Source organism: Myotis davidii, unplaced genomic scaffold (genome assembly GCF_000327345.1).
Source record: "Myotis davidii unplaced genomic scaffold, ASM32734v1 scaffold184, whole genome shotgun sequence".
In the NCBI taxonomy this organism is placed as follows: domain Eukaryota; kingdom Metazoa; phylum Chordata; class Mammalia; order Chiroptera; family Vespertilionidae; genus Myotis; species Myotis davidii.
The window spans coordinates 5,843,249-5,857,099 of NW_006297021.1; the positions used below are offsets into that span (position 1 = coordinate 5,843,249).

The following is a 13,851-nucleotide window of genomic DNA, read 5'->3' on the forward strand; positions in this document are numbered from 1 at the left end:
ACGGGACCCTACCCCCCACAGGAAGTACAGCTCTCATCCTCATTTAGACGGGAGGCCAGACATCCCGGAGGGCTAAGTAACCAATTCACCGTCAGACAGAGTTAAGTGGCACAACCAGGATTCAAACTCAGCGTCCCCTGACCCCGAGCTCACCCGCGTGCTGCACAGCTTTCTAAGCCCCTCTCAGGTCAAAGGCATGCGGTTCTCACCTCATGAGACGCCTCCCTCCGGGCTCATAGTCAATAATGAAACTGCTTTTCACTGTCCTGTGTCGGGGGCAAAGACAGTCTCCAAGGGCTGGAGGAGCTCGAAACCCACTGGGCTTCCCCGGCTTATGAAGGTCAGCACGTGAGGAAAGAGCCGCCCACAGGAATGCAATTCCCTCTGGACCCGGTGCTGAGAATTACAACAATATTATTCATGGCTGGCTCCTGACGAACCGGTTTCATGCCTTAAAAGGTCAGTCTGGCTTTATTAACAATTGTTGACTCAGTGCAGGGCTCCACCGGAGAAAGGAGGGCCCCCACGCCTCGGAGAGAGACTGTCGGAAGCTGAGAGGTCTTGGAAGGTGGGTGGGTCCCTACTGCTTAACAGCCGAAAGCAGCTGAAACCCAGAGAGGCTGGGAACATCGCCAGCGTCGCCTGGTAGCTGCAGGGTCGAGGATGAAGCTCCCTGGGCGGCATGTAGTCAGCCGCCCACAGGGTGCTGGGGGGGTAGTGGGGGGCCTCGGCCCGACCTGAGGTCTGCATTTAACTGTTACCATCAGCCTGATCCTGCAGCACGGAGGGGGCCTCCTTCCCGACTCCGATGTGTGTGAATGTATTTTGATATCACAGTCCTCATCATTGAGGTGTTTTACCACCTTACAACCATCCCATGATTTCCCCGCTCCCATTCGATCCTCGTGCCTGGGAGGTAGGCAGGATCAGTACTGTTGTTTTCATTTGTCCATCTTCACCCGAGGATATTTTTCCATTGACTTAGAGTGGAAGGGAGGGGAAGAGACAGAGGGAGGGAAATACCGATGTGAGAGAGACATGAGTGCTTGCCTCCGACTTGTGCCCCAACTGGGGCCAGGGATATGCCTGCAACCCAGCTGTGTGCCCTGGACTGGAATCGAGTGCGGGACCCTTCAGTCTGCGGGCTGGTGCTCTGTCCACTAGGGCGGGATCTGGCTTGGGCGGGGTCAGTACCTTATTTCCGTTTTATAGATGAGGGATGAGGAAACGGAGTCCCAGCGAGGTTAGGGAGCTTGCCGGAGACCACACGGTAAATAAAGGACCGCAGAGCCAGGTCTGGAAACCACGTGTTTAACTTCTAATCTGGCGTACTTTTAAAACAGTAAGAACATGGTCATGGTTTGGTCTAGCAGCCCCAGAGCCATGGTGGGAGAGACCGTCTATGGGGCGGGTCATAGAGAAGGGAGCTGCGTCCTTGCAGGGCAGGCTGCCCGACAGCCACGCCCCATCAGGGGCTGGGAGGCAAGAGGTGACGGCACCATGGATATCCCCCCCTCCCAAGAAAACAGCATCACACACATCAGTGTCCCAGCACAACTCAGAGCAGGGCACCAGCAGGTCTTCAGGGTCAGGAGTCCGGGCCCACACTGGGCCTGCCGATACTGTGTCCACTGTGCCTGAGCAGCTGCCCACAACAGCAAGCGCACAGCCAGCCTCGCTCTCTCCCCACTGCACGTGGGAGTCCAACAGGTTCTGCGGAGTCGGGCAGGGACCAGGACGCTGGGCCACAAGGGAGACTACCGGTCACTGTCCTCCAGGCAATGGTGACCTGGGGAGACGGGCATTTTTAAAAAATCGCTGTGTGGAGAATGAATGGGGAGGGGACAGAATGAATGAGGAGGTGACTGGGAGGAGCAGCAGAAGTAGAAAGAAGGGCCCTAGCTGGTTTAGCTTAGTGGAGAGCGCCTTAGCCTGCGAACTGAAGGGTCCCGGGTTCGATTCGGGTCAAGGGCACACCGCCGGGTTGCGGGCTCAGTTCCCCCCTGCAGGAGGCAGCCAATCAATGATTCTCTCTCATCACTGATTTTTTTATCCTTCTCTCCCTTCCTCTCTGTAATCAATAGAAGTATTTTTTTAAAAAAGAAAAAGAAAGAAGGGTAATTGAGACCTAGGATGTGGGAGGCGGGAGGATTTCATCGTTAAGTTCATGAGGAAGCAGCGAGGGAGAGGGAAGGAGGGACTGTTATGTAGCCTCATAGAGATGGCAGGTTTCTTGGGTAAATAATAATTTTAAGGTTAAAAAAATGACAGCCAAAACCCACTGCCCGTCTCCCAGCGTGGTGGTGACAGAGCGTGTCCCGGGCAGTCACCTCTGTGCCAGGCTGAGGACGGCCCGCAGCTCCCGGTCCTGCGTCTGGGGACAGGGGGGCTTCCCGGTGCACACCGCACATGGGTTCATACTGAGCTGAGTTTTCTGGGGGTCCTGGTAAACGTGGGTGCCTTGTCTCTGGCCCCACTCCTGGGGGGTGAGAGCTCGGCCCGCCCAGGAGCAGCCATGGGGCACAGCCCTCCGCAAGCAGCATGGGAGACCTTCTCGCCTCCACGTGGGAGGTGGTGCCGCCCACCTAAAGATCCACCTAAAGCTACTACTTATCTTGTAAGTGGAATGGTTTGTATCTGAAGCCCCAGGAAAAATGTCAAAACCGGGGAACAATGGAGCCGGGAAAGATGAAGACATAGTGCCATAGCCGAGCGTCCCCTCAGCCGCCCTCCAGTCACTGTGAGTCCTGGTGCCAGGGCCTTCGGGGTGGGGGAGTGGGGGCACTCGGGCCTGTAAGTGCGGAAGCTCCTCTCTGCAAACTCAGTCCTCCCTGTGGACACCTGAGTATCCAAGCCTGCCTAAAAAGCTACCCAGAGTCTACTTTAAAGTTAGTCAAATTTGGAAGCCATTACAAAAAAACAAAAAAGGACATTCTATAAGGTGCATCTGGGGCTGCCAAATTACACTGTTTCCTGATTTCTGTGGTCTAGTCACTTAGGACTGGTCGGTTCACTTCAGGGCGAGGAATGGCCTCCCAGTTCCCCAACAACCTTTGCTCATTGAAAGGGTGGGGCAGCCTTTTATCAAGAAACACAATGGGGCTGTAAACACTGCCTGGGCGGGGCGTCAGACAACCCCCGCACCTGCCCGCTCCTGCACCTGCCCGAGACCAGACCCACTTCAGTGCAGCTCAGCCAACCCTCTGTGGCCCGGGCACGGCGCCAGCGGGCACAGTCAGAACAGTCCAACAGGCTGCAGCTTCCTCCGCTCCCCAAAAGCAGAAGCTGCTGCACACACAGGACAATGTCATGCCAACGACAAGCAAAAAGAAAAGCCGGGCGTGCTTTCTCCTCTCCTGGAAGGGAAAGCTGGGCAGGTCGCTGGCGGTGCTAACCTGGGCCTTTAACCACGAGGGGAGAGGGAACGCTAGGAGACAGGTCTTAGACATGGAGACGCACACGCCTTCTTGGTGTGCACCGCCAACCAGACGGGAAAGAGCATTCGGCTGTCACAGGCTAGAAGGCAAACCCAGAGTACAGCCTGCTGACAACTGCGAGTGCGTGCGTGTGTGCCTGTATGCATGTGCGTGCATGGGCGTCTGTTCATGTATACCTATTCATGTGTGCACGCGTGACTGTGCATGTGTGTGCATGTGCGTCTGTGCGTGTGTGCACCTGTGCATGTGTGCATGTGTTTTCCTGCTATGATTTGTGGCAAGAATTAAAGTAAAACCTAGCAATCAAGCAAGAGATCACTTGTCAGGGCAACAGTGCACTTTGCCTTTTACACTCTTAGGGATTCGCTTACAAAACAGCCATCCTGTCCAGATACAACGTGCTGGGTGCTGGCAGCCACCGGATGAAGTTAATGATTCAGCCACTGCCCAGCCCGGAGCCCGCGGACTCCGTGAAGGAGTCTGCCGCATTAACTGCTCACTTCCCTTCCCACCGTATAGACATATGCTCATAAAAGCGGGGTGAAGGCACCCTGATGCTCTCATCTTGGTGCCTAATTACAAAACTGAAAGGAGCCCTAGGTTTAGAAACAAATGAACTGGAAGCCAGAAACAGTGTCATGTGAAAGAAAGCGTTTTTAAGGAGCCTCCCATCCCAGTGGCCTGGGATCAGGGTCCTGGTGTTCCCCTCTCTCTCCACAAATCACAAAGACAGGGTGGCCGATGAGTGGTCACAGGGGAGCGTGTGGACAGGCGCCCCGGGAAGGGAAGGGTTAACAATCGAAGCAGTGTCCTGTTAGCAGTGACCACACATTGCCCACCCTTCCCACTACGCAAATGGCCCCACTTTACTTATAATCATGTACCTTCACCACGGCCACCCGCTACAGAGAGAGATATTCAAACTCATTTTGCTGCCATCGTTATTTTATTATTAAGCCAAGAAAGAGAATCACGTAAGGCAACAGGTGATCGCTAACCACACTCACCTCGGCCCCGAAGTACTGACTCATTACGTTGGTACCAAGTGCACATGGCACCACTGCAGCGGGGCAACGAGCTATCCCCTGACCGAGAAGTTACACACTGAGACTCGGGCAAAATAAATAAAAGCCCACTGCCGCCCTGAGAGGGGTGCAGCAGCATGGGGCCTCAGGACTAAGGGCCAGGAGGGAGGGGCAGTGACCAGACGCTCAATCTTGATGACCTCTCTCAGCTCAGGAAAAACTGGCTCCACGCAGAAGTGCCCCGTGGAGCGTGAGCACCCGGAGGAGGCAAGGCCAGGCCTGCCCTGAGACACCGCCTGCACTCAACGCTGTCTGGTCCCTCCATCTGCATTCCCCCAAAGACTTCCACATGCAAGGGACAACCCGGGTATGTGGTCCACTCCCCAAACCCCCAAACTGCAGGACACAAGGGCTGCAGTGGCTGCGGCCTCCCATCCGTACCCCACTGGGAAGCAGACGTGAAGGAGCCCGGGCGGAAGGCTTGCTCCGTGCCCTGATCTCTGGTTCTTACCAGCATCACGCGGGCTACCGCCCGGAGCACAGGTGAGTGGACCAAAAGGTACCCAAGGGTGGCGACTGGGTGCTGGGCTGGAGCTGGGCCTCACCGTGGGGCAGAGCCCCCCGCCACCCATTCCTGGCAGCATCTCGCGGGCGGGATGCTCATGGGGATGTAATTCACCCTCCCGCCTAGGAGCCTCCAAGTGGTGTCCACAGTGTGTTTGTATGTCAACATGTATGCATTTTACTGTTAGACTTGAATTTAAAAATATATGTATTTTTAAACACACCCTTCAGCATTCTGGAACTAAATGCCGACTTCCTTCCCATGGCCTGCAAAGGCTCCGTGACCTGCCCCGCCCCCCGTCCCAGGGACCCACAGGCTGCTCACTCTGCTGAGTCACACTGGCCCTCCCCCTGCCCCTCACACTGCCCCCCTCACGGCTGCAGGGGACACACCACTCCTTGGAGAGGCCTCCAGCCTTCATCAGCCCCTGGCTCTCGCTCGCCCCATCCTTTCCCTTTGCAGCCTTCGTTATGTGTGGCTTTGTTTACTGCCTCCTGCGAAACTAGGGGCTGGGCTGCCCTGTTCCCCAGGCTACTTCCTGCTCGTGGAACCGCGTCTCAAAACTCCTTGTGGGACCCCCGTGCGCCCTTTGGCACCACGTCTCTGTGCCTCCGTTTCTCAGTCTGTAAGATGGGCGTGGCCACCGTGTGGCATTTCCTCTGGGAGCAGGTGCGGAGGGGACAGTCCCCCTCTCCCGGTTCCAAGTTAAATGAGTAACTGTCCACCTGAGATATTACTGAAAGACCGCGACTTGCTAATCATTAGCCACTGAGGTGATGAAACCCTCGCATCTCCTTGGGCCCTCCTGGGAAGTCCCTCTCGGCCTAGTTCCTCAAGGCTGGACCATCGGAGTCCCTTTATCTGCTCCTCAAACACCTTTATTTTTCAGCCCTGAAATCTGGGGGCCGGAACTCGCAGGGTGAGACGGTTCTAAGACCCCCTCCCGCTGACTGTGTTATTTCAAATCACGGTTAACCAGTGTCGGACCCCAGCGGGCTGCTCGTGTGTATAAGAAGGGAGATGTCAAAAACAGTTTACCTATGATGTTCACCGTACTATCCACTTCATTTTTTATAGCTGAAGCCAGGACCGCGTACTCAGGAGAAAGATCACTTACTCCATTACTAAGCCCCAAAGATGACTCAACTGGTTCTTGCTAGGAAGAAGAAAAGAAAACAGAATTGAGAACACTTCCTTTCCCTCCCTCTCCTCAGCTTCACTTCTACCCTCCGTCACTTTCTTTCAAGCTGGGTCATTCACTCCCTTACTCCCCCGTCAGCCTGGAGCCTAAGCCACCCAATTCTGCCCAGGTTCCTCCTCGGAGGAAGTGGTCCCACGTGGTGCCTGCATTCTGCCACACGTCCACCTGCAGCCACAGTCTAGGCTAAGGAGCTGCGCCAGGCCTGCGTCCGGCACCTCGTGCCTAGATCCCGCTCTTGCTTCCCCGAGGGCGTGCGTGGGCACCGGGAGGGATCATGCCACCCCTTTTATGATTTCTGAGGAAAAGCTCTCCCTCCCTTTCTGAGGAAACCACCTCAATCATGGCTCAGGGACAGGAACCCTGTGGGTGAATTCTTCCAGATAAGGTCTGCCCTGGACTCTGGCCACTGAGCTTCCTGCCCTGGGGTGGGGGCCAGACTCCCAGCCAGGGCCTCCCTCCCGCTCAAGTCCATCGAGCAGCCCACACCCACAGCTTCAGAGACATGAGTCCAGGTGCCTGGGTGTCCTGTGCAGCCCGGGAGCCACACGTTTTCTGCGAGTGAAACAATGAGACCATTTCCTCCTCCTCAGGGTCACTCCTCAGGCCTGCCTTCTTCCTGCCACCAGTACCCCACCCCCAACCCCAGAGCCCAGCCACCGGGGAGCCGCCTGAGGGACACAGTGACTCAGCACTGTGATGGGAGAGGTCCCCCCACAGCGAGACTGCACGTGTGTCTGTGACAGCAATCGAGCCAGACCAAAAAAATGCCACACGGACAACTGCTCTGGGAATCCCAAATGGAGAGGAGGGTGGCGGGGCAGGAGGAACACAGGCTGGGAGCAGGCCGGGACGTCGGCAGGACTGTGCTGTGAAAAGTCCACGCCTCTAAGTTCTTATCACCTTATTTATGCACTACTTGGAATCAATGATGAACACACATTCCCCCTGCACCCCCGACACACACACACACACACAAAGTGACTTAGGGAAGCCACTTAGGGAGGGAGGGGAAATGGTCTCCTCCTCCATGATGCCACCTGGAAACGCCTACCACAGCACCTACACCTGCGAAGACATCACTTCACTGTACAGCTCAGCTCTAAAGGAGAAATCACACTGCATGGTTGACCAGATGTACCAAGAGGGGTGGGCATAAGGAGGGTCCAGACAGCCTTGCGGGGCAGAGCCGTCACCCTGTTCTCTGGCAGCCTCGTGCATCTACCCCGCTTCTACACGTTCCAAGTAAGAAGTCTGTCCTTCCTGGGGAAATCTCACTTGTCGGTCACTTGCGTCACCATCTCAGCTCTTCCTTACACCAAGCGTCTGGACAAGTGCCTGTGCCCCAGTAGCCTGCGGCCTGCTGCTATCCCACCCAAGGAATCGCTCTGACTCCCGGGGCTTGGGGGCAGGGAAAGACAGGCCCGGCTCTGCAGCCACACAGACGGGGGTCAAAGCCAGCCTCCGCCTCTCACTAGCCGCTGGACTTCACCTCCTGAAGCCTCTCTGAGGGATGGAGGGCAGCGCTACACTGAGAACGGCCCGTGTCATAAAGACGAGGGAGGACCAAGTGAGATAAACACGCATCTGGCACGGATTTAAACAATATTCGCACCCGGCTGGTGTGGCCCAGTGGTTGAGCGTTGACCTATGAACCAAGAGTCACAGGTTTGATTCCCAGTCAGGGCACATGCCCGGGTTGGGGGCTTGATCCCCTGTAGGGAGGTGTGCGGGAGGCAGTCGGTGGATGTTTCTCTATCATTGATGTTTCTATCTATCCCTCTCCCTTCCTCTCTTTCTAAAAAAATCAATAAAACATATTTTAATTTAAAAAATATTTGCTATTATCTCCAATCTCCGGTACAACTCTGCTCACCCCAATCCAGTGGCCTTTCCTCAAGTCCCCTTCCCTCACACTACCCTCCGGCCCCCGACGGGAGGCCTGAGCTGCCTCTGAGGCGGTGAGCACCTGCTGCACGGGCCCACCTTTCTGATGGCACCTTCCTTCCCCCAGCTCCTCAGTGGCCCCTCTCCGCATGTCCCCGCCCCTCATGCCCCGCTTCCAGGCACTCCCACTTCCTCACTTCTCTCAAAAGCAACCACAGAACACAGGAATCCTGGGAGGAACTGCTCATTTCCATGAGTTTCTTTTGTCTCAAGTTATTTTTCACTCATTCATCTTCTACGTTTCTTATCAATGTAAGGAGCCAGTCAGACTTGCACATATTTAAAAACCTAAACCATTCTAATTTCTCTGTCGAAGATGGGTGTTTCACATGATCTAGTTTGATTAGTGGCAAGTGATATTTTGTCACTTTGCACTTGAGAAAACTATGACTCAGACACTAATTTTCCGAGATCCGGTGGAGACACAGGAACGGAACTCGGTCTTTGATCAGGCGACACGGTCCGACTCCAGGAGCTCCCTGTCTCAATCAGCCCTGAGTCCACACCAATCCCAGCAGAGCCCCGACAGAGCCATTTCCAGCGTCTCCTCCAGCCCCCGCCTTGCACCTTGCACCGCGTCTGTGATGGAGACCGAGGGCCTCTGTTCTCAGACTGCTGGGCTCCTCCCGTCCCCACGTCAGAATCGCCTGTCCACGTCAGTCTGCAGGGCGGCCATCCCCTTGGCACATTCACTCTGGGAGGACAGCGCAGTGAACTGTACAGTGAAGTGTACCCCGTACTCCACCCGGGTGCAGGACAAAAGGGAGCTTCACTACACTCGGCCGAAAGTTCAGAGATTGGAATGAGAGTATCTAAACCTAAACTCTAACTCTAACTCTCTCTCTCTCTCAAGCAAGGAACCCGAATAAACACGGGGTGTGCAGCTGTCTATGGAGCCTATGTCTAGAGACCCTGCGGGTCATGCGTGAGCGGCCTTTGCCCACGATGTGCCCAGTGTCTCCCAGCCTCTGTGGTGCCCACTCCTGCCTGGCCTGGTGACTCCTGACAGCCTCCTCTTCCCATCCCCTTTCGTCCCTGTGCCCCAGTCCCTTGTCTAGAGGTCCCCTCCCTGAGGCCAAAGACAATGGCCTGAAGACCATTTCCTACCCTCATGCCACCCCCACCCCCAAGTTCATCTGTGCAAAGCCAATCTCCTCCAAGATAAAAGGACAAGCATCTCTGGGTCTCTCCAAAACACACATTTAAAACTGACAGCTGGGCCTCATGAAGCAGCCCAGGGCGTGCGCATTGCAGCGAGGTCACAGGACAGGAGCTCTAGTGAACAGATGGAGGCCTCCTGCCCGGGCCTAAAACCCCTTCGTCCTTCCCTTCGCTCCTGGGAAGGAGACCTTGATTCTCCTCCTCCCGCCACGCCCCCCGGGCCTTTCCTCTGGGCTCACTTTCCTCGTCTTCTCCTTAGGTCTCGGTCTTTATCCCGTACGGCGCCTCCGTTAGAGAAGGCACCTATTTCCAGGGCCTCCGATGGCATCCTGAAGTACACAACCCGCATCTGCCCTCCAACTCCACCTGAGCTCTCCACCTGTCAGACCCAACTTCCCCCAACGGCTGCCTAGAGGCTGTCATTTCAAACTCACACGTTCAGAGTTAAACGCTCCCTCCTCCACAAAACACACGCCATTCCCACAATCCCGTGAGGGCTGGAAACACAGGGCCTCCCCTGGGACCCACTCCTGGCTTCCCCTCCGCACTTCTCCCTTCTCCAGAGAACTGTCTCCTGCTCCCCAGTCTGGCTGCACCTCCTTCAGCTAAACCTCCTACTGCAGCCCCTCCTCCCCATCGCTTCCTGCGCCATGAGAAACCCCTGCCTGCAGTGTCAACTCCATCCTGCCCCACATCCTCCCAAGGAACTCACTAGATCCCCCCCCGTAGAACCCCCAGTTTTCACACTGTGCTCTGAGCAGCACCCAAGTGATTAGGCTTCAAACTCGAGACCTCTTGCAGTCAATGCAGGGATCGCTCTACTCTCAGCCCTGACAGGTGGTCATGCGGCCTGTCTTGCCCGGGACAGGGACACGGAACATGCTGTTTTTCACCAGCTCACCTGTTAGAGCCAACAGCTCTACTGGAAAGTTCTGCTAAACCATCACCCGCTTTCTGTAACTTCCACCCAGAGGTCTCTCTCCTTCAGAACTCACCCAGAGCAGGCCTGCTCCTCACCCAGTGAGTCAGAGGTCCTCCTAGATTCCATTTCCCACCCTAACACCAATTCTTTGATCTCAAAGCACTTTAGACTTTCATCAAAAATGGGTGTTGAATTTTGTCAAATGCTTTTTCTGCATCAATTGATATGACCATGTGGTTTTTCTCTTTCAATTTGTTTATGTGATGTATCCCGTTTATTGATTTGCGGATATTGTACCATCCTTGCATCCCTGGGATAAATCCTACTTGGTCATGGTGTATGATCTTTCTGATGTACTGCTGGATCCGATTTGCTAAGATTTTGTTGAGGATTTTGGCATCTATGTTCATGAGGGATATGGGCTTTTGTTTGATGGAAGCTTTTTGATGACTGCTTCAACTTCTTCCATAGTTATTGGCCTGTTGAGATTTTTAGATTCTTCCTGATTGAGTTTTGGAATGTTGTATTTTTCTAGGAATTTGTCCATTTCCTCCAGGTTGTCTAGTTTGTTGGAGTAGAGCTGTCCAAAGTATTTTTTAACAATCATTTGTTCAAAGCACTTTAGACTTTCAAAGCTTCCATCTTTCATCTGCAACCGATCCTCTGAGGCAGGAAGTATTCATCCCTCCCTTTTTCCCCCTCCCTGTCTGTTTCCCATTGTTCCCTCACAAACTGCGCAGGTTTCCTGGCTCATCCACGGAAGGCCACACCGCAGCCCTCCCCTCCAGGCCCTTGTGTGTGATGCTCCCGGGTGCTGGAGGGTGATGGAGAGTGACCTCCAGGCCTGGCTCCAATCCCACTGCCACTGAAGGCGGGGAGGCCCTGAGTGAGGGTTCTGGGCTTGGACTAACTTGGATTAAAACTCCAGCTCCACGAAGCAGTGCAACCTCGGGAAAATTACTCAACCTCTCTGTGCCTCCACTTCCTCATGTGCGAAAGGGAGATGACCTGCCGTCACAGGGAGCACTGAATGAGGTGATAGTGGGAGCCTAGCACTTGGTGGAGGCCCCAACACGTCAGCTACCACGCCTCTGCTTTAGTCACCTCTGTCCTCATCGATCCTGATGTTGTGACATTTCTGAAACACACATATGCACAACCTAGTACTACTCACTGCGGTGTTCCTTAGTTTGACTTCCTTACACAGACAGTTACCTCTGTGCCGGTGGGTCTCCCTCAAGTGAGAACGCTCACTGAGCACACAGGGTTTTCTCACCAGGAGACCGTCGGGCACACGGAGGCACGTTTCTGCACCTGCTGCGTGGCCCAGGGGCCTGGGCCTCCCAGTCCCGGGGAAGCTGTTTGCTGAGAACATGTGACACGGAGTTAAACCGCCTGAGTGACCCCAGAAGGGTTCTGACAGCCGGCCCGCATGCTCCGAGCATCCTTGGCTGGTTAAAGCCTCCATCCACCTGAACTGAAGGAAGACGGGGCAGGCTGGCTTAACCGCAGATCTTCATACCTAATCACGACACACAAGCCAGCATTCTCGGTGGAAGGCCACCTGGCCTATCCAGGGGCACGTGCTCAGGACACGTGCACTCAGAGCTCAGTCTCTCTCATAAAACAGAAAGCAACGCATGACCAGCTCCGTGTGGATGAGGTCCTTCGGTGACACACCTCCAGAGACCCGCAGGGTGAGCTTCGGCATACTCTACAGAAACTGTAGAGAACGCTAGGGCTTTCACGGTCACGGGCCATAGAACTTGGGAGGCCTTCCCATGGCTGCCTGCAGGGCGGATGCATGCAGACTGAAACTCAAGAGCGAATCGCCTGCCTTCTACGGAAGGAACAGTGTCCCTCTGAGGGACCAGACCTTCGTCACAGGAAGATTTCACACCGTACCCTTGGCTGGGATGGAACCTGACCCGCACGGCTGCACCTGACAGTGGACCTGTCACTTCTTTCCTGGGCTGATGTGGCCACGCCCCACCCAGGGCTGTGCCCTCCACAACTGGCTCCTCTGAGGGGCCGTGGGGAGACATGGCCATTGCCGACGTGACTGCAGGTGTCCTGGACTTAGGGGAGCACCACATGCCATCAACTCTGAGATGCACATTTCTGAAACCCTCAGAGGGTGTGCCTCCTAATCAAGTATGTGCAAGGGTTTCACTGCAAGCTGCTTTCTTGCCTAGAGATACGTAAACAAGAATGCATCTTCTAACCCCCATGTTGGTTTTGGATAGTCGGTGGAGTGTGGGGGATACGTTTCATCAAAGTTTGTTGAAAAGTGAGCATCTGCTACTCGGTTATTATTTCTCCATTAACTGAAACTGTGAAATGGAATCTGCATTCTAATGTAAAACCCCCACTCCCACACCCGTCATCTACTTGGTCAGCGAACACTCAGGCGTGTGTTCGGTGATCAAATATACACTGATCACCTGTCCTGTCCCAGGCACTGAGCTAGATGCTGTGAAAGAGCAGGAAATAGCATCTAGTCATATTGGTGATTATAGCAACTTCTTCACGCCCCCATATTTGTGGGGAACTTAGACTTTTCTGACTAAACAAAACTAATCAAAATCTAGGCCCTTAAAAACCCCAAACTATGGGAAACTTGAAACAACTAATAGCTGGGTTTTTTTCAATTGCAAGGAAAAAATTAATTGTTTTTAAAAAGTGAGGTAGGGGCAGCCTATAAATTAAAAAAAAAAACATTTAAGAGACATATGCAAAAACCACAACGTGTGGGCCTGATGTGAGTCCTGTTTTAGGTAAACAGGTGTACACAAATGACAATGCGTAGGAGACAGCTGGAAACCGGGTACTGACTAGATATTTGACGATACGGGGGATTGCTGTTACTTTTTTCAGATTCAGTCATGATATCGTCCCATCTTCAAAGACTGCCTATCTTTTCAAGATATAGACTGAAATAGTCATGGAAGAAATGATAGTGTCTGGAATTTGTTTCAAAATATTGAGCTAACCAATATGAAATTATGGAGGTCAAAAATGACTGAAGCCGAACCGGTTTGGCTCAGCGGATAGAGTGTCGGCCTGTGGACTGAAGGGTCCCAGGTTCGATTCCGGTCAAGGGCATGTACCTGGGTTGCGGGCACATCCCCAGTGGGGGGCATGCAGGAGGCAGCTGATTGATCTCTCTCATCGATGTTTCTAGCTCTCTATCCCTCCTCCTTCTTCTCTGTAAAAAAACAATAAAATATATTTTTTTAAAAAATGACTGAAAAGCTGCAATTTTACATCAGATGTAGGGAAGTGGGTGGAGGAACTAATGCAATCAAATGGCCATCAGCTGATTCATGTTGAAATTGGGGTGATGGTGTGCAGAGTCAGTTTTACTCATTTGTTTCCTTCCTGTGTGTATAAAATTTTGCCTCGTGTGCAGTGTGCATTCCCTATGTGTTTTTCTTTAAGTGTCTGCAATAAAAAGTTAAAACAAAATTGGTCCTTAACACTGTGCTATATTTAAAATAAGGCAAAAGCTAAAAATACTGAAAATGAAACTGGACATATGGCTATTAAAATACTGTGCCTAAAATGTTTATTTTCCGTTGTACAGGTACATATGG

At 53.6% G+C, this 13,851-nt stretch overlaps 1 protein-coding gene across 1 annotated transcript in view; it reads right to left on the minus strand.

Annotated features, from left to right (window-relative positions):
* IRF2 (interferon regulatory factor 2) overlaps nucleotides 1–13,851 on the minus strand; it is a 94,164-nt gene that overhangs the window by 34,577 nt on the left and 45,736 nt on the right. Inside the window, exon 6 of the mRNA XM_015569747.1 lies at nucleotides 6,066–6,183. Coding sequence (XP_015425233.1) covers nucleotides 6,066–6,183 — 118 coding nt within the window. The remainder of the gene's footprint in view (nucleotides 1–6,065; nucleotides 6,184–13,851) is intronic.